We start from the raw sequence: 26,718 nt of genomic DNA, 5'->3' as shown, positions 1-26,718 counted from the left end.
TAAAATTAAGGTGAAAGTGTATCATCGTTCTCAATCACTGTATCAAAAGTTGCAGAGTGTGAGAGTGTATTAACCGGTGAAAATAAAACGTAGTTGGCAAGAATGACGTGGGAAGGTGGTAGAGTCGAGTAGGAGGAAAGGCTAGAAGGTGCATGTACCGTACGACACACGGACACGTGTCATCCTTTCCTCACTGCAAGGGTAAGAATATGTTTCTTCATAGTATAAAACCGAAGACATAACCAACACGCACACGTCTACAAAAAGCCTTTGTTGCAGAGAAACGAGAAAGAGAGAGGGAAAAATGTTCATGAAAAGAGACGTTGAGAGCGGTGGTGGAGGTGACAGACCCCTCTACCCCAACATGCTCGAGAATCCTCAATTTCGTTGGTCCTTCATACGCAAGGTTTACTGCATCCTCACCTTCCAATTGCTTCTCACCGTCGCCGTCGCCGCCGTTGTTGTCTTCGTCCGCCCCATCCCCCACTTCATCGTTTCCACCACCCCAGGCCTTGTTCTCTACTGTGTCCTCATCTTCATTCCTTTTATCAGTACGTCTCCTTCTATTCTACCTATTCCTACATGCATGCCTTCAATCTTTTCTTTTATTTCTCACAGAAAAATTATATTTTCTAACTCTGCCATGTTATTGATATTAACATATGTTGCAGCGTTGTGCCCTCTTTACTATTACCACCAGAAACACCCTCTCAATTATTTCCTTCTCTTCATTTTTACCGTTACCATGGCCTTTGCCGTTGGACTGACTTGCGCTTTTACTAGCGGTAATCACCGAATTCTCTATCGTTTTAAATTCTTTTTACCAATGTTGATTATTTGCTTTTGTCATTTATGATTTGTGTTATATTGTTTGCTTTCACTGTGGGTGAATTCGTTCAAAATTAAACGTTAAAATGGAATGACAAAAAGGATGTTTCTTTTGTAACCTTTCTTTGTTGGGTGTAATAGTTGAAATGTTTCGATGCCGAAAAGATATCACAATATAAGAAAGAGGTAAAAATAATTATGCAGTGTGTTTCCTAAAATGTTTACTTTTTTAATTGGGGTAATAAAATTGATCATGAATCGATGGAAGCGCTTAAAGTTTGTGTTTGATTAATGTGAAACGCGTATTTATAGTAGAATGTGTGTTTTCATTGGAAAGAGCCAGTATTCAGCCTTTGTTTTAATTTACGATTTCAAAGTCTGTGTTACTTGGTATTTGTATTATTCTACTTACTGAATTCTGACATGCATACAAAAAATAATGTATTCTCCATTTTTATTATTTTCTTGAGATTAAGATAGGAACTTTATTAAGATAAAACAGCAAGAACATCATTAGTTTAGCATCAGAAAACTAGAACTTATTTAAACAAAGAAAAAGCAGAAATACTAAGAAGTTGCTGGTCGTTTAACCTCCATCGGTATGCAGCAAAGTGAAAATTTGGAACCTAGTGTTAAATTTCTTTAGTCCTTGACAACAAGATTTAATTCTGGATTCCCTCCATCTTTTAGCACTCAATTAACAACCCTTCGAGAATCAGTTTCCACTATTAAGAAATTGTGCAGGCACAATAATTGATTTCCTATATAGAAGCAAGGAAGCATTTCAATCATGGCAAGGGAGTTGAATATGTTTTCAAAATGACAAACTTTTGTCTATTGTAATGAGCATTTTCAGTGAGAACAACCAATTATTTTCTAACGAGACTAGAAACTGGATACAGGGAAAATTATTCTGGAGTCTGTGATATTGACTGCAGTGGTGGTGATCAGCCTAACTATCTACACCTTTATTGCCGCAAGGAGAGGCCATGATTTCAACTTTTTGGGCCCATTCTTGTTTGGAGCCTTGCTAATTCTTATTGCCTTTTCCCTGATACAGGTATTTTGCTCATGAAGTCTTTTATGTTTGGGGTGTTTCTTCCTGTACCGGATAAATTTTTTTCATATCTCCCTTTCATTCTGAAATGTGCTTTCTGCCGCAAAAGTCCATATCATACCGGAAAATCTATTCCAGAATAAGATGGAGGTGTCCAATATTTTTATAAAGACACAGAAAGAAAAAGTCTTCTGCTTGATAAGGTTAAGGGTTTCAGATATAATTTGTTGTTTCTTTCCTTGCAGATTCTATTTCCATTGGGTAAGCTTTCATTGATGATCTACGGGGGCCTGGCATCACTTATATTTTGTGGCTACATCATATATGACACAGACAACCTCATAAAGAGGTTCTCTTACGATCAGTACATATGGGCTTCGGTATCCTTGTATTTAGACGTCATCAACCTCTTCCTTTCTCTGCTTACTCTCGGTAGAGCTGCTTCTAGCTAAGGAGATAATTCTAGAAGCATATATTCCTTGCCTAGGTACATGTGTTTGCTTTAAGGAACTATAGTTATTCGAAAAGATAGTTCTTATCAAGAATTCCATGTGGATGGAATTTTGCACTGAATGTTGATAAACTATCTAAAAGCCCAAATTAGTTCTACTTCAGAGGAAACTAAAATAAAGAGGGCAGAAATGCTAGCAATTTTCTTTACTGTTGGCTGTACTCTATTGTATTATGTTGCATCTTTGAATATTCAACCCAAAGTTCGCAAACATCTTATTGTTGTGAACTAATTATCCACCTACCTTTTTAGAATAATAAGGTAAGAAGGAGATCAAACTCTTAACCATATCGGATGTCTATTCAGGAAACAATTCTCAAAAGCTTATGTTGAATGAAAACACGTGAATCATTTTATGTTTTTAAGTTATCCTTGACAACGTATGGAAACATTGGAGCGATTCTTGATCCTAGGGACTTGGCACATGCATTATCGCTTGGAAAAAACAATTCCTACGATTCTACATTTCTAGACGTAATCTTTTTTGTTTTTTTGCGGAAATCACCTAGTCCATTTGAGTCTTGCCGATGATGATTGTTTGAGGCTAAACACATGCAAATTACATCTCAAAACATATGTAGTTTGAATCGAGTTCAGTAGTCAGTGATAGCTAGCGACTCTGTTGGTAAGTATTAAAGATGACAGGTTTAATTTCCATATCTGTTTTGCCTCTGTGCTACAATGGAGAGTAGTCTCGAAACCCCTTGTGTCCAGATGTCATATTCTCGTTGATTTCGACACTCAAACTCCACAATCCCCCTTTGGTCCGTCTTCAATCCAAAGTAGCGTCTCTTTTCACCATCATCAAACAGATGTCTCCCTGGCCATGCTGGTAAATCCATGCAGATATCTAACACAACATCTGCATAATTTAGAGGACAAGTTATGAGCTATTGTTTATGGCTGCCTCTGACAGCAAAACAAAGTTCTAATCTAATGGCTGCTCTGTGCTTACTCTTTTTCTTTTTGGTAATTGTTCCTGCCACATGTCTGCTCTTCATTTTCAGCATTACCTGAAATGTTTGCAAGCCTTGTGAATTGTGATTGAATGGACTTTAAGGCAACCTCATACTGCAAATTCCCGAAAGGAAAATTACCTGGCCGGTTCTATGTATATAGACAGACACTATTTTCCAGTGAAGATCACCTGCATTTGTCACCAAAATGGAGTTTACTCATTTTTGCAAATGAGAGAAAGAATGAGTTAGTGCTAGCAGCATATTGGTGATTGATGTTACCTTTACGGGTGCGCTTGAGTAATTCACTGCCCTTAGCAATAAGCTCTTGGCTGCAGGCACCTAGAAAATTTTCTCCATTGAAAACTTCCCCGCTATCACTGGTGCTGGTGTTGCTAGTATTGCTGTTAATACTTTTACCACATAGTCCAATCCCCCCTATGCCTCGCTCCAGTGGCGTAACTGTGGCTATATTCCATACCTCCTTCAAAGCTCTTGCTTTCAAGGTTGCCGCTCCTCGTAGAGCTGCACATGAAAGAAAAAAAAAATACAAAAGCTGTGAATATAAAGAAGCCAAAACATGAACATCAGACACATTCTATCCTTACGGTACCAAGAGACTAATTAACAAAGAAAAATCTGGTTGATACTTGACCGTTCAGACAGCATAATTAGTCATTTTTTTATGGTTAAGCTACCACAACATATTGGTAGATCTTTCAAATGCATTTTGGTGTGTAGAACCTAATGGTCTTAATAATTTCTTGTTCTGAAAAAGTATCCATTATTAAGAAATAGATGCTTAATGAGTGCAAAAGCTCTACCTGTGGCAGCTGCAGCTGTAAGAGTAGTAATATCATCATGGGAACGGACATTCACAGCAGAGCTGATGACAGAAGCAAGGTGGTCACGCTCGGCCCCCATAGCTTCTGCAGCCTCTACACACTGTGCAGCAACTAATGTAGCTGCAGAAGCAACAGCCATGTCAGTCTTTGCCATCTTCTCATCCTTGCTGGGAGCAGACGAGCCTGCTGTTGCAGCCGCAATAGCTGCAACGGCAGCAGCCACTGCAGCCACTGAAATAGTGGCATGCAGCTGAGCAGTATGGGTTCTGTTTTCTTCTTTCTTCTTCTCTCTTCGGTCCTTTAACCATCTTCCAACAGTTTTTGGTCCTGAGCATGCTGTGCCGTTGCCAATGGTTGCACTGGCTCGTCCACCATTGAACAAAGGGTGAATTGAATTATTTGCCCGAAAGAACTGCATACACATTGAGAAGGATAACCATGACCGTTACTTGGTGCTTTACAAGGTAAAAACATATTACCTATGACTAATTTCAAACGCAACTTGCTTTTGATTTTTCCTTTTAAGAATGAAAAAACATCTAAGCCTCTCATGTTGTACTTGTATTGATAAAACATTATAGTGATGTTTCCTCTTTCATTTCGAAGTTACATATCATAGGACTGCTGACAACATTCACGGCTGTCCCTCCAGTCACTGGCACACGTCTTTTCCTCTCCACATTATGTTAGTTTTCATGGATTAGTTTCAGAAGTACAGAAAAACAAAACAAAATCACAGGTACGATAATACATCCTGTATAGTATCTCCGACTTAAATATAAACAAAACAATACCCTTCCTTTATTCTGGCCAAATTAAAACAAGTTTGCCTTCCAAGGCTAAAAGGTGAAATTGTTGCGTGAATGTATGGAAAAAGAGTCACTGCGCTGGCAATTTCTTGTCCTTTCACGAGGCAAAGCCAGGGCAAGGTGACTTGAAAAAAAATAACATCATTTACACACAATACACACCCTTTAATCATTGATTTTCCTTATTTGACACTTCAGCACTAAGCATTTTGCCGGTTTCAAAATGTTAAAGGTCATTGAGACATGACCTTCATTAATTCATCCATTTTTTTCCCTTTTCTTTCCACTCCATTTTCCGTGCTGAGTGTGAGAAAATAAAGTTGATCCCAAGTCATTGAACTCTCCCCTCAAGCAGCAAGCACCAAGTTCCAACGAATTATTTTTTGTGAACAGAGGCCTACCTTTCTTCCATGCATCCACACACACATACAGTAGGAGCTACATAACCTATAAGCGGCACAGAATCACCACCTATAGGGACACAGATGGGTCCCTCAATTCTGTTTTTGAAAAATCTTTTACATTTTTTATTATTCCCTTTGGGTGGCTTTTAAGACGAGAATCTTCTCCCATGTCTTGTATTCTAAGACTAATCAGAAAAGACAAGACAAATGCTGTATTCTCCCTATTTCAAAAACAAATTAAAATACTAAAAAGAAAAATGGATAAACCCTTCAAAGTTAAATCAAACAAAAACTATTGCAGCTGTGAAAACGAAGAAAAGGGAAAGAGAGTAGAGTTAGACAATACCTTAACAACGTCATCAAACTCATCCGAAGGTGAAATCGGAGGGCTATCTGTTCCGGTTAAGGAACCACCGCCATTCAAAGGCTCGCTGCTGTGAGATAATCTACCCGACGTTAACGGAGACACTTCCTGTGACACAGTCAACAACAATAAAACGACTTCAGAAAACCGACACCAACACTACAAACAATGTATATATTCAAAACAACGTAGACACTTTCTTAAAACATTTTACAGCACCTCTCTTGTGGATTGTGACATAATGCGTTCAAGGACAAGCTGAGAGGTGGCAGAGGAGGCAAAAGAGAACTGATTCTTAGACATGGTGGAGAAATCTTCAGAAAGAAAGGCGGTGGTGTTGGTGTTGTTGGGAACAGTTTCCTCCGGAATGGAAGTGTTGTTTGAATTAGGCATGCAAGAAGAGGAGAGAGAGGAGTGGTGATGTGAAAGAGCTTTGGAAACCTCAAGAGCAGAGGCACTCCATGAGCGTGACAGAAACTCCATGGGCACTCGAGGACTCTCCGGCAGAGGGGTCGGAACGAACTCCGAGCGGCGACAGTTTATGGTGCACTTTGGCTCCATTTGTGAAGTGGGAAGCAGTGTTATTGTGTTTTTGGGGAGTGTTGAAATGTTTGTAGAAGCGGTGACAGCATGAAGGAGCGCATGTTTATATAGTATAGTAATGGTGACAACAATGGAGAATGGAGAATGTTTAAATGGTAATGAAGCTCACAATGACGTGTCAGAAAATGATAAAGTAAGCCAAGGAATGGTCAAAGTGAAGATGTGAAGTACTTTTTGTCGTCACCATTAATGCCTAATTATCATCATATACCACTCACTTTACCGTGTCAAACCAAAAACCTTTCCAAATCTCACTCTTCCTTTTCTTCCTTGGCTAACAATATTAGTGCTTCTAGTTCTACATTTATATATTAGAATTTCTTATTTTATTTTCCGACAATTATACCATGACTTAAGAATTTTAATAATTTTTTAATACTATAATCATTTCATAATTTTTTAATAATAATTAAAGTAACCATTTTTACATAAGAACTATCAAATATTCACGTTAATAATCAATACAATTATATATATAATTCTTAAAAATATCGTTATTTGTTCCCGATGCATTTTTCATTTTCACTATACAATCTATTTTATTACTTTTATATTCAAAAATTTAATTTACATTTTAATTAAATAATTTAATATAATATATTATTACTATTATTATGGCTTAATTAGTCGGATGTGAAAAGTGTGTCAAGTTGGTTTTTGTTTTTAGAAAGGTTTCAATTACATTTAAACTTTTGAAAAAATATTTCAATTAGGTTCTTTTAAAAAATATTATTAACCGTATTAACTGTGATTATTTTTAATGAAAAGCTTCAAACTCTAAACGGAGAATGCCACAAAAGACTTATTCTTCAAACTGACAAACAGTAAAGAGAAAGGATATCTAAGTATTGTAATAAAACATGTTTTAACAAAGCCCGTCATTGAATGTCTAAATACTCAATGAATCGTACAATTTGTTACATTCGGGAAGACTTGTATATGGGAAGGTTTTTGACACTCTTATTAAAATATCTTATTGAAGATTAATCTCAATATCAATTGGAAGAGCACCACAATGGCATATGTGGCTTACAGTGGATGGTGTAAAGCATGGAAAGCCCAAATTTTACGAGCAGGTTATTACTGGTCTATGCTTGAAGCAGACTAAAAGAAAAGAAATTTGTTGATAGTATTGGATATTCAAGTATGAGTCTAGTCCTAGTCCTACATATGAGAAAGTAGAGCAATATATAAAAAATCCATTAACTCATTATTTTAAAGTTTTAGGTAAAGAGTGGTGTCGATTCCTTATATAGTTGGCTCTAATGTTATTGGGGTTTGTGTAATCTACAGAGAAACCTCCTCCTTGATAGACCCAACAGTATATAAAGATGAAAGACTCATTGTTTCTTTGCAATTCTATCATGTTCTTGTCTCAAACTTTGTCTACTACCACAGCTGAAAATGCTACAAATTCCTCATCTATAGTATCTAAAGTTGGAGGAGTTTCCTCCACGGTCACGGATAAAGTTAGGGCCTCTAGTGGACACTTGAAAATAGTTAGTCAACCCTTATCTTCCTCCATGTCTCATGCGTGTGGAGCTTTTGAAGAAGTGATCGTGCTGGGTAAAGAATTTACGATGACTTTAAAAATTGATTAGATAAAGTTGTACAAACAATGTTATTGAATTTTAATGTTTGAATGCACTAGATGGTTTTATGCATAGATTAAATAAAGTTGTACAGGAATGTTACTAATTTTTAATGTTTGAAAAAATACATATTATTGATTACACATAGAATTAGTTCTCTAACAAAATAAAATGTTACAAAAATTTATTCTTTAGCAAACCACAAAGTACAGTCTTATTTAAATAATTACAAATGCAATTAAGTTCATTAAAAAAATATTTATTTTATATTAAAAAATACGCTCACTTCGTCACATATAAAATTACATAGTGCATGATGGGATGATTTTATTTTAAATATTTGAGAGGTTGAGTTGTCTAATCAGTGCAACTTATTTTTAATGAAGTAACTAAAGATGTTAAATTTTGAATATTTAAACCTAACTAACCTACAGATTCATAAATGTCATATTTATTTAAGTAAATATATTTAAGAGTAATCATCCTAACATATTCTTAGAAAGTATAAACGTGAGAAATGTATAGCGAAATAAAATCATATTTGAGTATTCAAATTGAAAAGCAGGTGTGAGCATTACATAAAACTATCAAAAAACATATTTTTGACTATCACAAACAGTTGATTATGTGAAATAATATATATATATATATATATATATATATATATATATATATATAGCTATTTGAATTGAATAGTTTTAATTGATCTAATTTAACCTATATTTTTTAATATTTTTTTTACAGTTAAAGAGATTAAATACACACTCTTAGTTATTTTAAATTACTGAAAAACAAATATTAATATTCTTAAACATCACAAACATTTTTTATTACTGAAATATATTTTAATCATTATAAAATGAGTAAATTTATATTTTTTTATACTTATAAGAACATTATATTTTCAAACTCTAAAATAAAAATAATTATTTTAAAATGAGTTGATATTTATTTATAGTTAATCCGTTAACAAAGGTCGAATCACTATAACAAATAACATTATTAGTATCTCATAAAATGCTCATATGTGATTCCTCAAAGTTTTCGAAATTTCTAAACAAAAGTTCTATTTATCTTTAAATAAATGTTAGAGACAAAAAATGTAATTTTAATTTTCTTATAAACAATATAATACAAATTTACAGAGACTACAATTAAAATGTACTTATTTTTATTAGAATGTGTGATTTCAAATTTAGAAGAATAAAAGCAAAAAAAGTTAAATAAAAAATAAATTTGACATAAATTAAAAATATATATAAATTTATTTTTATTTACATTACTCATTCACTTGATGGTGGAGAACTTTTTTTAATAAATTATTTTTTATGACAAACGTGAAAACCCTTGAATCATGTTTACAACAAAAGTTTATAGGTGACGACATTTTAAACTTGCTAAAATACGGTATTAAATGTTGTTGCAAATTAATCAATAATTTTAAATGACTTTAAACTCCACCACAATATTTTACACCTATTTAAATAAATTATTTTCTCGTTACGAATATATTTTATCCTCATACTCATTAGATTAATTTATTATAATATCCTCCCCACTAAAATTTTTAAAATATACAATTTAATTTAAGGTATACTTTCTGCTAGTTATTTGTAATTTTCTTTCACCATGTAATCCTCTGGTGATATATATATATTAATTGTAGTTTGCTTATAATGCTTCGTGTTTACTGTAATAGAGCAGGTTGTAAATTACATATTTATATTTCATACTTTTGTCATTTGATCATAATTGATTTCATCAAAAGAGTTCTATGCATCAACGTTAACAAAGTTCAAAACGATCAGAATTTGGTCTATCACAATGCAGACAAGGTTTTCGTTCGAAATTAATTAATTATACTATAATCTGATTATTAAAGCAAACAACTGACACTTATGCATGCATGATTCAGATGTTGTTTTCTATCAGAGTTGACAGTGTAGTATGATGGAGCCATTAGTGAGTGATTGTGGTGACTGAGGAGTTTGAGAGTATAAATACATGATGTCATGTCATGTGATAGATAAAGAGAAGGGAATCTAACATAATTTATTTACGTTACTCGCATCCCAAAGGATTCATGAAGAAATCTGAGTTTGAGTTGAAAGCCAACATAATTATGCGCAAGAGACAAAAACATAATGCCAGACAGCCGAATGACATAACCCAACTACCTCATCTACCCTTTAACCAAACATCTCATGCTTCTTAACATACTTCAATTCCTAAACATAATCAAGTGTTAAGGAAAAACGGATACACTTGTTTCACACTGAGATTGAAGCATTTCAAGTATTTTATCTTATCTTAGAGGTTTATTATTTTTATGTATACATCCTATCTGTGATTATATTATTTTATTTTTGTTTAAAAGTGACAAATAATTTATCACAAGTGTCAACATACCAAATTTGTAAAAACATTATAAAACAAAACCTAACGGGCTAACATGTTTAATCGCCTTTTCTATCAATACAATGCATTGTTATGCCCTTCCGTTTATCAATTATTTAACCAACAAGAAAGTAACATGTCTATTCTCCTTTTCTATATATGCTTTTATGGTCTTTTTAAAAGTTAATGGATTATATCAATATATAACATACAACATTATTAATAAGGAAGAAAAATAGAAAACTTTTCCTTGATAAAACTTCTTATAAAAGATTTTTAAGGTTATCTTACGCATGGTAGAATCACATTAATATGAAATAAAATATTAGAAATCTTACATTGATTAAATATAAAATTAATTTATAATGTGTAAGTAAAAATAAATTTAATTAAAAAAGTTAATAACGAAAAGCAATAATTTTAAATATAAATTGAGATAAATTTTGAATGAATGATTTTAATATCATGTTAAAATAATAAAATTAAAATTAAGATAAGATTTGTGTCCAAATTTGGCCATGAAAGAAAGAACACATGCTCTTTCTTCTTCTTTCCAATAGAGGTTATCAAATGTTTTTATAATAAAAGTTTAAAATTTTGAGGTAGCATAGGATCCATGAATATCCTCATGATTCCATCTCTCACCTTAGGTTAACATTTTTAAAGAAAGTATTAACTTTCAACTTACATATCTAACATGGGATTAAAGCAACCAATTTTTAGTGGATTACTGATGGCACAAGATAAAATAGATAAGTTTTACCACCTTTAACTAAAAAAAATACTGAAGATTTTTCTTGTAAAAAATCATAAACAATGTTTCTTTATATTAAATGCATTTCAATATTAGAATGATGTTTGAAAACAATATAAATATATATATTGATGTGAAAATATATCTAAGAGTTAAATATGTTTTTAGTAACTTAATTTTGATGTCAAATTTTGTTTAAAATTTTGATATATTTTAGTTCCTAAATTTTAAAAATGAATGAATATAAATTTTTTAATTCTGTTAAAAGAGATTGACATGTGAAACACATTTTATGATAGGATTTGAATTGTTTATACCATTTAATATATTTTCGTTTCAATATTAGTTGAAAAACATATTTGATATATAAAAAATATTTACAGTAATTGGATTAAATGGAGTATATCTATTCATTTTTTAAAGATTGAGGTCTAAAATGTATCAAAGTTTGTTTGAAATATGAAGGAATTATAATTTTACATTAAAATTTTGAGGATTAAAACCATATTTAAGTCTAACTTTAATTGCTAAAATATTTTAATTTTTAATTAAATTTAAAAATATATTTCCCTTATTAATATTCATGTTTATGCACATTGCTCCTTTCAATTTCAACTTTTTACTTTGTTGTGATACTTTACACCTTGTTACTCATTCAAGACAATATATTTAAATATTTATGATCATATTTACCATAAAATAAAAGTATGATATATTTAAGTGAAGACCATGTTAATTTCAATATGTTGTTAATTAATGTAATGTAATATTTATGATCATATTTAATAAAGGTATGATATATTTAAGTGAACATCATATTTTCAATATGCTGTTAATGAATGTAATGGTTATAAAGTAGGGTGATATAACATAAAAATAATAAAATAAAAATTATATTAATATTTATAATTATTAATAACAACTGAAAAAAAAAACTTATATATCTAAATGATGAAAAATAAAAAATAAACTTAATTAAGATTATAAATTATAATGAAAGCAATACAAATCAATCGTTGCTCTACAATGATGTATCTTTATTAATAAAGTTCACATTTTTTTTCTTTTTAATTTGTAGAGACAAATCACGAAACACAATAACATTCAGGTTACCTATATCATGAAAGATAAAATAACAATAACTCAATCGAAAATATATGAACTTTAAATATTCAAAAAAAGAAATATGAACTTTAAATATTCAATAAAAAACATTAATGAGATCAACTGAAAATACCTAAATTTACGAGGGATTTAAAATATAATTAAGAAAAAATATACATTATAAAATCTTAACTTATGCAGAAAAGATTACAGAGGGTAATTTTATAAATAATTTAAATTTAAAAAGAAAAATGATAATATAAAAGCTAATTTTTTAAAAAAAAAATAACAAATGCAAGTGTTTGGATGGAAGGAATGTAGGGATGCGTGCTTAATGTATATTAGAAAAGCTTCATACAACTCAAACAATGTGCCTTTGAGAATGTGGACATGTGAAAAGAATAGTATAAGAGTCTACTTAGTAAATCAATATATATGTTGTGTACAAGATTGAACTGAACCTGAACCTGTTTAAAAAATGTCACAAAACTATCAACAAATAGTCACAACAAAACCCATTGGTAAAAGTTTAAAATTGGGATTAGCATATATAAGATATGAGAAATAATGATGTATTCCATTTAAATATAACCATAACTCTTATATAATAATATAATAATATTAAACAAGATAAATAATTAAGCGGGCTAGATTCATTCCCTTGAATCTGTGTATTTTCTATCTGCTTTTTTTTCTTTCTGTCTGATGACACCATCCTATCCATCAAAAACGGGTCGGATTTATTGATTTTCCTTTAAAGTGTGATGACAGGACACTTGAAAGAATTTGCAAGACTAAAGAATGTAAGATGATGTTTCCTCGGAGAATGTTGGTGAGGCCGTTATATAACAAATCGTCACTCATTGCAAACACGGGAGAACTTTAAAAGAATCTAACATAAACAGTTCTACAATTATTACTTCCAATCCAACAGAAAGGGGTATAACTAGCTTCAAAGAGTTCAAATGTAATTTGAAATGCTGATGTCAATTTTCAGCACAGTACAAAGTAGTTCAAGTAAAGCTAATTAGATATATCAAATTATTGGGAAAACAAGGATATCTATCTGTAGGTAGAGAGTATGTGTTTGCTTTGGCCATATCCACCTGAAAAAGAATCTATTCAAAGTACTTTTAACTTGAATATGAATGCATTACTAAACATGCAATAATGTTGCAGCATAATAAGTTTTGGTTTGCTCTTAATAAGTGTTGCAACATTAATGCTAAGGCTTGTTTTCCCATTCCCCTATGTAGGTTGAAGCATTGGAGTACGTATAGATGCTGCGGCTCTGACATATACAACTGGAAAATGTCAGGGTTTGATGGTGAGATAAATAGTGATGGTGTTTCTTCTTGTTATAGGTGTTGGCTATGTCCAAGACCAACATGTTAGGAAGTGCAAACAATGCCATACTCTATATATATATATATCAGAAAATTATCTATATATCTATGTCTCTATATCACACTGTGATGTTGGACACAAAAGCTGTGTTCCAGAAAGAGGGGGACCTAAGCTAAAATGCGCGTGCCTAGAGACGTCATCACCTCCTTGAGCTTTTTCAAAATTTTCAGCCATCACTATGAACATAATCTCATCATTTTCTGAAAGGCTATGACAAACAAACCACAGCCTTTGCTTTTGGATGGTATTTTGTTCTGTCCTTCAAAATAATAATTTTCTGACAAAAGACATAACCTTTATTCCTTTTGCCTCATTTTATCAATAATAATTGCTCCCTTTCGATCTCAATAGCCATTCAAATGTGCTTTCTTGATTTTTTCAAGAGAAAAAAAAAGAAGGGTCTCTTTAATTTTTCTTTTCCATCCAATGAGTTTACTTTCGGGGTCAATTTTGCCACCCTTTTGGACCACTAAGGAATGACAAAGCGCGACCTATTACAACCTAATGGCACTTCATTGTACAGAAAGAATATGGACATTTTTGTTTCTTCTATATCACAACCCCACTTTTTTTTTTGCTTTTCTTTCAAACTTTATTTACTCAAGAAAGTAGACTTCTTCATTCGAATTTGCAAACCCCATATGCACCCTTTGCAGGTGAGCTATTTATGGCCACACTATTAAAGAGTCAGAAGAAGTATCATCAAGGAGGAAAATGACATTTAAATGTCATAATTATGGGTCTTGTTGCTAAAAATAGATGATGGTAATAAATGTTCCTCTTAAGTTACGTGTTCAGGTTTGGAGTGTTAGCCAAAGCTTGGGTGAATGGCGACAAAACACAGGAGGCACAAACCTAACTTGCCCGACATATATCTCCTGACACGACCAAAGTATGAACAGCAGGCAATGTTGACCGAAAACCACATCACAGAGAAGGAATCAAATGCATGTCCATTCTTTATTGGCCTGTACAGGAGGGAAACCTTGTTACTTCTATACTTACATTATTAATATATGAGGTATGATGAGTTCTTCTTTTTTATTTATTCAAAGATCTCTTTTGATATATATTGATTTTTAATATTTTCAAGTGCAAAACAAGGTTTTAAACTGTAGTCCGTGACACTTAAAAGAGTTAAATTTCAACTCCTTTAAAGTGTACCAAATTACTCCCATATTTAACTTTTCATGGCAAAGTAGATTCCTTCATGCATAAAATAAAGGATGGCTACGTGAAGGAGGTACATTCATAAAAAAAAAGTGCAGTAGTAGTTTGTGTTGGAGGCACAAAGACAAATATGATTGCGTTAGGAAGAGATAAGTTTTGTACTTTGTAGGAAGTAGTGGGCAACAATTTGAGCAGATAGCGTTAGGGTTGCCAAGTGTTAAAGTCTAGTTTAGCTGTTTCGATGGTGTATGCATGATGCAGATTGGCTACAGTGGAGAGAGTTTAAGATGGTGAAAGAGAAGTAATTATAATGCTTGTGGGTCTAGTCATCATAGATCTCATTTGACGGTGACTTACAAAGTCCCATGCAAAGTGTCCAAACTAGCATTATAGCCATGTAGATAGTCTTCATTCAGCTTGGCTAGGGTTTATAGGTTCGAGACAGAAAGGATTTAAGGTTTTTTCTTTGGTTTGGTTTATAAAGGAGTTCTCAGAAATTTTTTTTATCAAATAACCCTTTTATAAAGTTAAGATTTTTGTAGTCCTTCCTTCAATTGAAATGATGTTTATGGGACCAATTTGAGTTATTAGATTTTTGAACTAAACTAAATTCACTTTTTAGGGACTAATTATTTGTTTAAAATAGAAAAAAAAAATGGGGTTGCATACTTTGTTTTTTAAGGATCGAATTAGGGGCTTACTTAATTTTTATTCAAGGCCAAGGTTGGGTATGTAAGTGAAAGTTCAAGCACATTTGAATGGTGAGGATTGAAGTTCCTGTATATAAGAGAAAATCGTTTGGATTCACTGGGACATTTTTTGCAAGAATGGAGTAAAGATTGTGAAATCCCCTTTTTGTTCAAAAGTTGAGTGGGAATAGTGATTGAAAGAAACAGAAGTTGTCGTACATTTCTAAAAGATAGCAACTGAGTTGTTCACGATCCAAACAAGTCACAATCACAAGGACAATTTTAGAAAAAGTAACAGTCATATGCTTATTAAGTGATGCATCTCCTTAAATATTTAACAAGAAAAATAATGAAACCAGTAATAATAATGATAATAAAGTTAAACATGTTAAACTATGTCTATTCAATAATGCAGTGTAAAATTACTTTGACTCTAGAAATAATGTTCTTAAAGGAAGGTGAGTGGTAACAGTTATATGAAGGATGAGTAGACTCTGTTGTCTTGGGTTGAGTGAAGGCCTCTTTTGAGATTATGTCAGCAGATTCTCCACAATTTAACTGTGAGGAAATGGGAGGCTTTACAAAAGAACAATTCTCTCCTTGGGATCATACATTTCTACAAACATGTATGCCCAGTTGGAGTTACTGATACTCATCAACTTTCGTTACTCCCAAGTCATAACATTGTGCACTAAATGCATACTTTTCTTTTTTTTCATTGTCACTGAAAAAAATGCCAAAAGAAACACGCCAAATCTATTATTACTTTTACAACAGTCAATTGATATAGCATTTATTTAAATATTTTTGAATCCCATAGAAGCTGCTTTGTTTTTTCAGAAAGTGGTTGCTATAATATTATTTGTACCCTTCCAATTCTGGAGCTTGATGATTTTGGTATTTAGATAAATGAAGCCATTGGAAGGAGAGAACAGTAGGGGGCTTCTCTGGACAGATTGATTTCTCTATCTTCCCAATAGTTGATGCCCATGGGTTTGATTTCTTGGGCCTCCAGTTCACAATAAATGGCCTATCTTCCTCATTATTCTGAGGGCTCGTTCTTCATGCACCTCTTTTTTCTTCCTGCACTTCCATCTTAATATTATGGACAAGGGATGGTTACTCCTTATAGACTAGTCTCGTTTTTTCAAGTTGTCTTTCTAAATGATAGGCCATAGTTCAACGTTTATAATCTTCAGAAAACTTCATAAATGAAAGTTAATATGTGAGTATTATTTTATATGATGCATGCCTGTTGTGCACTAGTCCCTGCATCTCAAGGAAAATGCTAATGCCAATAATAAAAGCCACTCTTCATTATTCTACCGTCAACATACACAACATTATGTACACTATCCGTTAGCAATGATCAGAAAGTGCATTAAAAGAAAACCTTAGACCACAGTTTCCTTAAAGCTCTTGGTCAACCAAATAGCTGTTTCCCTAGGAGAAACCTTCTCAGGCCCGAACGGCTTCAGCAACACCCCTAGCTCATCAAACCTTTGTTGTTGAAGGAGTCTGGCACTGAACTCCAGCAAACCCTCCAAAGCCTCTGCACGTTGCTGGTATGATGACGTGTCAAAGCGGCGCTGATCCACCTCAGCAGAGGAGCGAATAGAAACGCAAGCTTTTACATGCTCAGAAGGGCATTGAGTTGCCTTTGGACCAGGGCAAGCATCACTGATAATGTTGGGGACAGTAACTTTGTCCTCCTGAATTGTACACTTGACCATTGTGATGGAGCAATCAGCAGTACTCCGTGTTGAGCTTGAAGAGAAGCGAGCTGAAGTTGATGATGGTCCACGAACAGGGAAAAAAGGATCCTCACTGTAAGCCAGTGGGTATTCAGCCATCTTGTCGATTCGTGGTGCATTAACAGAGACATTAGGAGAGTCCACACTTCCAAGGACACAGAAATTGGTGTACAAGTTTGTCGTCGCTCTGGCTCTTGTTGGTGAGGAAAACCTTCCAGATGGTCCCTTAGATGCTGGAAGCTGAAATCAAAAGAAGAAACTTAAGTATATAGCCGGGATTCCATGGCAACAAGTGAACTCTCTTCACCAAATCAAACATTGCTAACTACATCACCGGTTAGGCTCTTGTGCACTCTTGGCTCGGCTTATTTTGTGACAATCATTTATGATTATCAGTTCTATAAGAAAACTTTTACAAAATAAGAGAATGTTTAGTTTAATTCCTATACTCTACCACTAGAAAAAAATATATTGTCAACTAATTAAAAGCCATTGGTGATATAACTTTTAAATAGTTATTGTAAAACCAGCAGACTTAATACACGTGAGTTTGTGATTTCATAATAGTGCAAAAATGTCATCAAAATTATTATCTTTTGCTACATAGGACGTGGACATGCTCACTTATGCATGTAGAATGAGCATACTGCCTAATTCTCCACTCACACCATTGGCAATAAAAGAGAAATTAATTCAAATAGTTTAGCACGAATTCATTTTTTTCCAAATGGACATCAAGAGAAATGGAAATAATGGGTCATGCCGAGGATGTACTTACTGAATCTCGGTCTGGACCAGGATAGGTTGTCTTTGATGGTGCCATTGTTTGCCTTTTGGCAGTGGCAGAAACTGTAACTGCCCTCAATCTTGGTGTTCTTTCAACTGTTGAGAACTTCGTACCAGGATTGTATTTGTTACCAACACAACCTACAGATAATTCATAGATTTTCTCTTCTGAACAAGTGGATAATCCATGTGCTCTTTGAGTAGAACACTGAGAAACTTGTTCAGTTCCAGAAATGCTAGGATTCAGTGCCCTGTCCTTGCTAAATGACAAGCATTTATCTTGGTCAGAAAGAGTAGAAACAGATTCTGGCTCCACGAACCGAGTTCTCCTTACATAATTTGGCTCCGGCCATTGAAAAGGAAAAGTACTTCTTCTGGGGCTATTTAATTTAAGGTGAATCTTTTGAATGTAAGGCTGAAGATGCGGATGATTTAGTAATTCTGAAGCCTGTCAAAACAATCTGTGGTTAATTTGTTTTGAAGAAGTCCACCAAAATAAAGTTAGCCAAGAGCCAATGCCATACAAATTTTTCCTACACTAGTTATATCATGGATGAAAAAAAAAATATGAAATCAAAATTTGGAAATTTAGTAATATCTCTCATGAATGTTATTGTGGCCGCCCATTTACTTAAAACTTTTACAACAACTTTCAAGGTTGCTTCATAAGATCGAAGTGAAACTTAAACTAAAGATGATGACAAGGGTAATAACAAATTAAAACCATATATTATATATGATCAGAACAACAATAGATGAAGATATCAAAGGAAAAGTGTGATTAATAATTTTACTGCACCCAAAATTATGGTGAAAATCGAAACGCAATGCCTAGGTTAAAGGTCTAAACAAATAATCCTCTAACTAGTCTTCTGGCTTTTGACGTGCATGTTGATGTACATGCCAAATGCTTTTGCTTAAATACTTATTTGTATAGTATTTTGTATATTATGCATGCTCAGAAGTTTCTTCTGCCTTGCTAACTGCATACATATCTCCTTAAAAAGTGATGAACGTGGAACCCTAACTTTCTATAGTTTTACTCCAATCATGTAAAGGTTTATGTATTATTTTAAAATTTAAATCTATCAATCTCTACCTTTCTGTATATCTCTACAGATTAATGCTCTAGATCTCTCTTCACATTGCCCACCTTGACCCCAATCTATATATTTTCAATTGTACTTGACTCTGAATTTCTCTTGCATAATCAAACAAGTATGTCAAGTAGAAGTGTAAAACTAGAATTCTGTATATTTATGCTTTTCCCGTTACACATTTTTCGCTACCCAACTCTCAAGTGACCCAAACAACAAGAAATAGCTCATTGCAGCACTTATGAACTTGAATAGAAATGTCTTAAGAATAGGGCCCCAGAAATGAAGGCTTGGGAAATAAAGTCAAATAATCTAGAAGAATTGCTCTGCCTAACTACGCATAAGGTGGTAATTAAAAATTAAAATTATTTATAAAAAAAGAAAATAAGAGCACAAATACAAATCTGCATTTGTCGGACTTATAACATTTGTGTTGTACTTATTTAATGACAATTGACAATGGCATATGCATGTCATTTTTCTTTTAGAAACTAGTTTTAATCTATATACCAATAGCACCTTAATAAAGGTAATGAAATTCCCAAAAGATAAAACTTACAGTTGGCCTCAGCTCTGGATTTTTCCGCAGCATACTTTTGACGAGCCCTCGACTGAAAGAAGAAGTATGTATGTCAAACAAGTGACACAAATAAAAGTCGCTGAAGGAGGTTCATCACTTAAAGGGGGAATAATGAAGAGGAGAATCAATGAGATAAAATATATACCGGAAAGGGCATATACACAGAATAGGATTGCTCCCTGTTACGTTACCATTGCAAAATGTAAAATGGTAAACCAATTCTGATGACTGAATTACACGTCATCCTTGTACTTCTACCATAATGTTTTGTCCTTGTGTAAATCAAGTATGTTGAAAAACGGAGTAAAATTTTAAATGATGTGGCACTTAACAATTAACATGGATAACTCAACAACGTTAAGAGTTAAGTTTCATATATTTATCAGTTAGATAAAGCGGCTAAAACAGACAAGTCAAAGATTCTCACGAAACAGAGGACTCACAAAGCAGCAGTATACATAGTTGGCAGGGGAGCTACTATACACTTGTTTATTTTGTTAATCAATGATTGTATGTCCTGCTCAAATGAAGACAACACACACAAAAAAATTAAAAGGGTACAGTCGATGATTTAATGTTGAGATATATGGAAATGTGAAATACTGAGTTAGTATGACATCATAAATGAATGAGAAGCATTCCAAAATGATACAATTTAAGTCTTAAACATGGACACGAAAGCTTAAAATCGAACAACATACTTTCAAGTGTTTTAAACAAAATGTTGCACCCTTACAAAAATTTCATTAAGACTACAAATTTCCTGGCATTTCATTAAAAAATTGAATACAAAAGATTATTAGACTCAACAAAGATTAGGATAGTCACTTTAGAAATGTGGAATATTGAAAGTCAGATACGCTTATAATCCAACAGCATAATTTTACTTTAACCGAATTATTGTATTCCTAGTACATTCTCCTACACAAGATTAACAAGTTTTGTAAATAACATTTCATGAGAAAAATGAATACAAATGCTTTGGATCGTAACTTACAAGTGCTTTAAATGCTGGCTTGTGAGCAGCCATTTCATAGATACAGCATCCTGTCAAATGTTAACATAATATATACATCTGATTATTTTGTCAATCAAAACAAATGACAAATATGGTTAAAAGATACGGTAAAAGAGGGATCAACAAAGAATAATCAAGATTAGGCAATAGGAGTACAACTTCAATGTATCCTACCCAAAGACCAGATATCTGACTTAGAGCCATAGGGTATATCAGCAAGAAGCTCTGGGCACATATAACTGGGAGTCCCAACGACCTAAGTTTAGAGCAAGAACAGACAGAAATTAATTCAGACAAAAAATGTTGAAACAGTGAACAAAAAAATAGTTTGGCAATATCACTCACTGAGGAAGCAAGATCATCAGATGTCAACATTTTAGCAAGACCAAAGTCCCCTGCATCCACAATTTTTAGCATGCGGATAGTATACAACACACCAAAATCCCAACTTAGAGATCAAATCAAAAGAGCAGTGTGAGGATAAAATGAGTAAGGCTATTTACCTAGACGTATATCTCGATCTTTTGTCAAAAATATATTTGAACACTGAAACAGATGAAAATCACACATCGGCATAAGGCTGTTCCTCAAAATTCTCTAAGATATTAGATACATAACATCAATTGTTGTTTAGCTTTTAAACAAGTCCTGTCCGTTACCTTGACGTCACGATGAAGGATATGATTTCCATGCAAGTAATCAAGAGCCATCAGCAATTGAACGAGCCACTTGCAAAGTTTCTGCATGCACAAGGTTGACCTATAACAATTATTTTACATAGTTCAAAAGATCTTGGAGCTGGAAATTGGAAAGGCTCAGTTGCGAATGGAGTTTTTGTGAAAGTGATCAACCTCTTCAGAAAAGTTGACACCCTTAGCCTTTTTGATAGCTTCAGCCCTGTTCAACAGAGCCAAACTATTAAAAAATTACATAATTTGGCTAGTAAAAGACAATGTGTTAACAAATGCTCTAACTCAAATATTTGAATACAGAGTAAATTATAACTTACATATCCCCTCCTTCACAATAGCCAATGATGATACATACAAAACAACCCTGCAAGTAAAGGTACCAACTTGGCTAAATTCAGTATCTGAAATCAATCAAATTTATAAACCAATAAAATGGAGCACAATACAGGTTCTTCTCTCAATATTTCTGTTACTATGATAAAAAATAACACGTCTGTAAACAAATAAGTAAAGACCAAAATACTAAATTTGAAGAACCCAAAATAAGGTTTACTTTTGGCAAAACATTTAAAGGAAAAAGGATTCTTGACAACCTTAGTCGATAACAAATACACAGGCACACACAAACATGAAAATCAACAGAGTTAGAAAACTGTGCTTGAAAATAATGCTAACCTTTTCCACCCAGGAATCTTTATACTCCACAATAAATGGATTTCGAACTTTAGATATAAGCTCCATCTGCATGACAGAACCAATGAAGCATCTCATAATCTAATTAATGAAAAACCTAGGCTTAGAGATCAACTTCAAATTTCAAGGTGCAAAAACTAGCACAACAATAGAAAATATACAAGAATGAATATTTGATTTTCTACACGAAAACGTCTGGCCTTCGCTAATCCCTTCCAGAAAAATGATAATCATTCAATAAATCCAACGCTAAGAGTGGGTTACCTCCTGGTGGGCAGATCTGCGGGTTCTGTCAGTTTGACGAGCAAGACGAATCTTTTTAAGAACATACCTAAAATATAAATGTCACAACTCAAAAAAAGTAGACCATATACATGATATAACAGGCTGTCGATATTAGCAACAACGATAAATTCACAAATAAATACTTAACAAATTAACCTGCAAAAGGATATATAATATCTTAAAGCACATTTCAACAAGATATTGGATGATACTCACATTTTCTTTTCGTGCCTATGCCTCACAAGCAGAGCAGAACCAAATGCACCCTTGCCAATTTGTTCTAGAATTTCGTACTGCTCCATTTGAATTGAAATCACTTTACCACCCACTATCAGTGATAGAGTGAAATTCCTGGAAATGATAGCAAATAGAAACACTAAACTTCTCATAAATAAATAATAACAGCCACACCCATAATGTGACATAAATCATTGCCACTACAAATATGCTGAACTATTTCCAATAACATACGATGAACAGATTGAGAACAAGACATCCACAAGAAATAATTCTGCGGTGATAACTGACAACTCTACCAGATTCTTACAGAACAAGATCTGAAATCTGGACACAGGAATAGAACACGGCTAAAGTCAGGTAAGTATTTACCACTTTCTACAGACAAGAGCCTTTCTCGTCAAGGGACTAATCATTTCCAAATTATAGTTGTATAAGAAACATAAAAAGCTGTCATACAATAGAAGAGCTGTGTAATAAAGAGCACCATATGTGACCAATCAGTTCTGGTTTGGTTATTTACTTTCTTTAATTGTTCAAGGCCAAGACCAGCAATTATGTGGTTAGGCTTTAACGGCAATCATTCAATACTGCTGAATAGGCTGCCCATAGTATCTTCAGTTCCAAGGATTTATCATTATCGTCTCCCTCTACTCATTAATCTCACCCAGGACGAAAAACATGTTTATGTTTATAACTTTGCAAAACCACGCGACCACCCAAAAATTAGATTCTTTTAGAATAAAAAATTCAAACTTGCCAACTAAAAAGTGGAACAAAACACAGAAATTAAGTCCATAAAAACTCAGTTACATTAAACATGGTTTTCATTTCATCACATCGTAATTTCAAATAACAAGTGCATAATTCAGATTATCTAGTCGTCAGCCAATCATAGACTCCCCATATCCTCCATAAGCTGTGAAACTTGACAATTAATAACAAAAAATGAAAAAAAAATTACAAATAAGTGTTTCACATCTAACAGGTTAGTTTCCCAGTGATGAATGAAACTGAAAACATAGAAGAGGGGGAAATACAGAATTCCCATTAACATACATAAGCACAGCAGCAAGTAATATTAGAAGGCAAAAAGTATATACAGATAACAAACAAGAGCAGAATTTGCAATGAACAGTTATTACAAGGAAAAGAACCTGAATTCGTGAAATTGAAAAGCAATTCGGCCAATGGTACAGAGAAATTTGCAATTGCAGCTTTGTGAAGTTAGCACCGAGCAGCCCCTGCTAATACTTTAAGCCAGCATAAACCATATCATACAAAAATATTACTAAACTATGATTTTATAATGTTGTTGCTTTTATTCTATTTTGAAATCGAGCAATCAATATTAGAAAGAGAGAGAGCGCCAAAACCATAAAGAAGTAAAGTGCACGCAAAAGCGACTTGTGATTCCAAAACGTGAAATCATTATACTATACATTTTTTTTTTCATGCAAAGATTTGTACTATGATACAAGAAAAGAAAACAAAAATAATATATATGTATATATATATATATACACACACACATGATAAAGTGATTAAATGGTGAAACTAATTAAAATATATATGAAAAAAATATTTATAAATAATGTAACTCTTAGAAAAACAGTAAGAGGATGAGAAAGTGTGGAAAGTGTAGAAGCTTTTTGGTGGAAAATGCGAGCACTTGACGACAAAAGAGGTGCACGGGTGGTCTGGCAGTAAGGTACAATTTTTAAATCTTTTCAAGTTAACTTATATTTCTTCTCATATTTATTTTAATTTCCTTTTTATCTTTTTTTTCTCTCATTCAAAAACATGTTCCTTTATTTTTTTTTATCAAATTATTGATTTTAACTATAAAAGTTTACTGTTATTACAAATATTACTCTTAATTTTATAATAATAATAATAAAAAAAAGTAAACTTACCATACCCTAGTCTTGTCTTTATTTAAAAAATTAACAACCGTGTTTAACACGTTTAACAGTCCTTCCATCTACTTTTGATGCCATCAAACAAAACATTAATGTTGATAAATGAACCACGCTTAAAATTAGAAGAGATAAAAAGTTTAATTAAGCAAATAAAAATAAAAATGAAACTTTAAATAAGTACGAAAAATATAGTTAAGTATTTATTTAATAATCTTTTTTATCAAAGAAGAGTTTTATTTTATGTAAACTTAATAGTAAATGTAATAAAATCAGTTTATAAAAGCTTATGTTAAACCAAGAGTAATATTTGTAAAGGAATGCTTGAGTGCAAAAGGAATATTTGGAAAAAATATTTTACCAAAAATAAGTCAAAAATATATTTGTATGTGTCCTAAAGACTTCTGTTAATTACATTAGTAATTATAACATTTTAATTTGATAGTGAAATTATCAGTAGACTATCGTAATCTTGTTATAAATGTATTTATTTTTCTCTTCACGCATCATTACTGTTTTAATGACCTAGTCAAGGAAAAGAAAAGCATACACTTCATTACTAAAAAATGGATCACTGTCATACGTTTTCCATAAATAATTCGAAAAAAATAAAAGACAACTTAACCTTCGTTGCTAGGTTTCACAGATTTTTATATATATATATATATATATATATATATATATATATATATATATATATATATATATATATATATATATATATATATAAATCCTTAAAATAATACGTTTAACAATATTATAAAATTCTTTGATCAATCTAAATAATTTTTTCTAAATATTTCCTATAAATTGAAAAATCTTCTTCCAAATTATTGACACTTTTATATTTAAAATTTTCTTATAAATCTAAAATATAAATATTAAACAAGTTTGTCCTTCTGTCTACCTGAAAATGATAAAACTACCATAAACAGAAGTTAGGACTTGAAAAAAACAAAACAAAAGAAATACCGTATCATTCCAAAATAATATTTATTTTCTATCTGTTTTTATTTATTTTCTATCCGTTTTTATTTTTAATCATTATGCAAATGCATTAAAAAAAGTTAGTTAAATAACAATTACCAAATAAAGTAATATCTTATATTTATATCCATATTATATAAATGAGATTCTACTTTTTTTTATATCTGCATTTTCTGTCTCAAAACTTACTCTTTAAATGATCTTTTAAAATTAAAATAATCATTTCACCTTTCCTATGTTTTACTTTTAATTATACTTTCAAATTAAAAAAAACTATAATAATATATAAAGGAATACATGTTGAAGATATTTACTTTAGTTTTAATTATGTTTTAAAATTAAAAAATAAAATAATATTCAAACACTAAAAATGACTGTAATTAATTATGTATTATTTGTTTATACAAGCATCCTTATAAATATTAGGGTTAACTTGAAATTAAAATTTATCATTGTCCAAAACTTTAACATATTTTAATTCTCAAATTTTAAAAAATAATGGATATAACTTTTTTAATTTAATCATTTAAATTTTTTAAACTTATTAAATGATGTAGATAACATTTGAGCAGTTATTTACACTTATCTAATATGGTTTAACAAGTTTAAAAAATTTAAATATATACATTAAAATGATTACATTTTTTTATTTATAAAATTCGACAATTAAAATATATTAAAGTTTGTAATTACGAATTCTTTGCGTGTAAATTTATAGATTAAAAATATATTTAATCTTTAATATTATATAGAGACATATATGTTTATATATTATATTTGAATATACTTTTTTAAAACTAAATGTAATAAAAGAAAAAATTGTAGACATTTTAAATTTTTTTATACGAACTCTGGTTAATACCAACATACTCACCTTGGCTATTATATATATATATACTTTCTCTTCAACTTTATATGAGAACGTTTTCCCTTGTAGTTAGGTTTTTAGTTGATTCAGTGTCAATTCTAAGTTAAATATTTAAGTTGGGTAGTCCATGTCTTCTTTTAAGGAAATTAATGACTGTCTTTATTATTTTTAATTTTTATATCAATTACTCATATTTCCACTTTTTTTATTAGAGCATGTTTCGTATTTGTATTACATCAGTATTATAATATATATTAGTTAAATAAAAAATTTACTCTTTTATATATCGGTTGTAAACCGAAGTAAAAAAGT

At 31.9% G+C, this 26,718-nt stretch overlaps 3 protein-coding genes across 3 annotated transcripts; 1 reads left to right on the top strand and 2 right to left on the bottom strand.

Annotated features, from left to right (window-relative positions):
- The first annotated feature begins 274 nt into the window (after positions 1-274).
- Positions 275-2,761, top strand: LOC148197991 (protein LIFEGUARD 2-like). The gene is made up of 4 exons (XM_088116705.1): positions 275-551; positions 672-785; positions 1,731-1,888; positions 2,131-2,761. Exons 1-4 carry the CDS (start codon positions 305-307, stop codon positions 2,335-2,337), a joined length of 726 nt encoding a protein of 241 aa, XP_087972831.1. The 5' UTR covers positions 275-304; the 3' UTR covers positions 2,338-2,761.
- Positions 2,721-6,612, bottom strand: LOC148197990 (VAN3-binding protein-like). The gene is made up of 7 exons (XM_088116704.1): positions 5,994-6,612; positions 5,757-5,882; positions 4,177-4,609; positions 3,635-3,877; positions 3,494-3,543; positions 3,352-3,409; positions 2,721-3,258 (listed from the first exon to the last, which is right to left on the bottom strand). The coding sequence occupies exons 1-7, from the start codon at positions 6,333-6,335 to the stop codon at positions 3,044-3,046; spliced, it is 1,467 nt and encodes a 488-aa protein (XP_087972830.1). The 5' UTR covers positions 6,336-6,612; the 3' UTR covers positions 2,721-3,043.
- A 10,170-nt stretch (positions 6,613-16,782) lies between these two features.
- On the bottom strand, positions 16,783-23,942 carry LOC124823905 (serine/threonine-protein kinase Nek4-like). The gene is made up of 15 exons (XM_047296226.2): positions 23,790-23,942; positions 22,612-22,746; positions 22,375-22,441; positions 22,093-22,158; positions 21,735-21,781; positions 21,577-21,622; positions 21,385-21,465; positions 21,229-21,271; positions 21,071-21,120; positions 20,900-20,981; positions 20,705-20,754; positions 20,151-20,224; positions 19,687-19,738; positions 18,023-18,478; positions 16,783-17,484 (listed from the first exon to the last, which is right to left on the bottom strand). Exons 2-15 carry the CDS (start codon positions 22,695-22,697, stop codon positions 16,885-16,887), a joined length of 1,800 nt encoding a protein of 599 aa, XP_047152182.1. The 5' UTR covers positions 22,698-22,746; positions 23,790-23,942; the 3' UTR covers positions 16,783-16,884.
- Between the last annotated feature and the right edge of the window lie 2,776 nt (positions 23,943-26,718).

This window comes from Vigna umbellata, chromosome 5, assembly GCF_029865625.1.
Source record: "Vigna umbellata cultivar VRB3 chromosome 5, Vumbellata_1.0, whole genome shotgun sequence".
In the NCBI taxonomy this organism is placed as follows: domain Eukaryota; kingdom Viridiplantae; phylum Streptophyta; class Magnoliopsida; order Fabales; family Fabaceae; genus Vigna; species Vigna umbellata.
Note: the sequence above shows the minus strand (reverse complement) of the source record. Positions and strands in the feature narration are given on the sequence as shown.

Coding starts and splice junctions, on each gene's coding strand:
- LOC148197991 (XM_088116705.1), top strand. CDS start 305: ATGTTCATGAAAAGAGACGTTGAGAGCGGTGGTGGAGGTGACAGACCC. Junction 786..1,730: donor GACTTGCGCTTTTACTAGCG/GTAATCACCGAA, acceptor AACTGGATACAG/GGAAAATTATTCTGGAGTCT. Junction 1,889..2,130: donor TTGCCTTTTCCCTGATACAG/GTATTTTGCTCA, acceptor CTTTCCTTGCAG/ATTCTATTTCCATTGGGTAA.
- LOC148197990 (XM_088116704.1), bottom strand. CDS start 6,335: ATGGAGCCAAAGTGCACCATAAACTGTCGCCGCTCGGAGTTCGTTCCG. Junction 5,883..5,993: donor TGTCACAATCCACAAGAGAG/GTGCTGTAAAAT, acceptor ACTGTGTCACAG/GAAGTGTCTCCGTTAACGTC. Junction 3,410..3,493: donor ATATACATAGAACCGGCCAG/GTAATTTTCCTT, acceptor CAAACATTTCAG/GTAATGCTGAAAATGAAGAG.
- LOC124823905 (XM_047296226.2), bottom strand. CDS start 22,697: ATGGAGCAGTACGAAATTCTAGAACAAATTGGCAAGGGTGCATTTGGT. Junction 21,272..21,384: donor TCCTTCATCGTGACGTCAAG/GTAACGGACAGG, acceptor CATCTGTTTCAG/TGTTCAAATATATTTTTGAC. Junction 17,485..18,022: donor CTGGTCCAGACCGAGATTCA/GTAAGTACATCC, acceptor TTTTGATTTCAG/CTTCCAGCATCTAAGGGACC.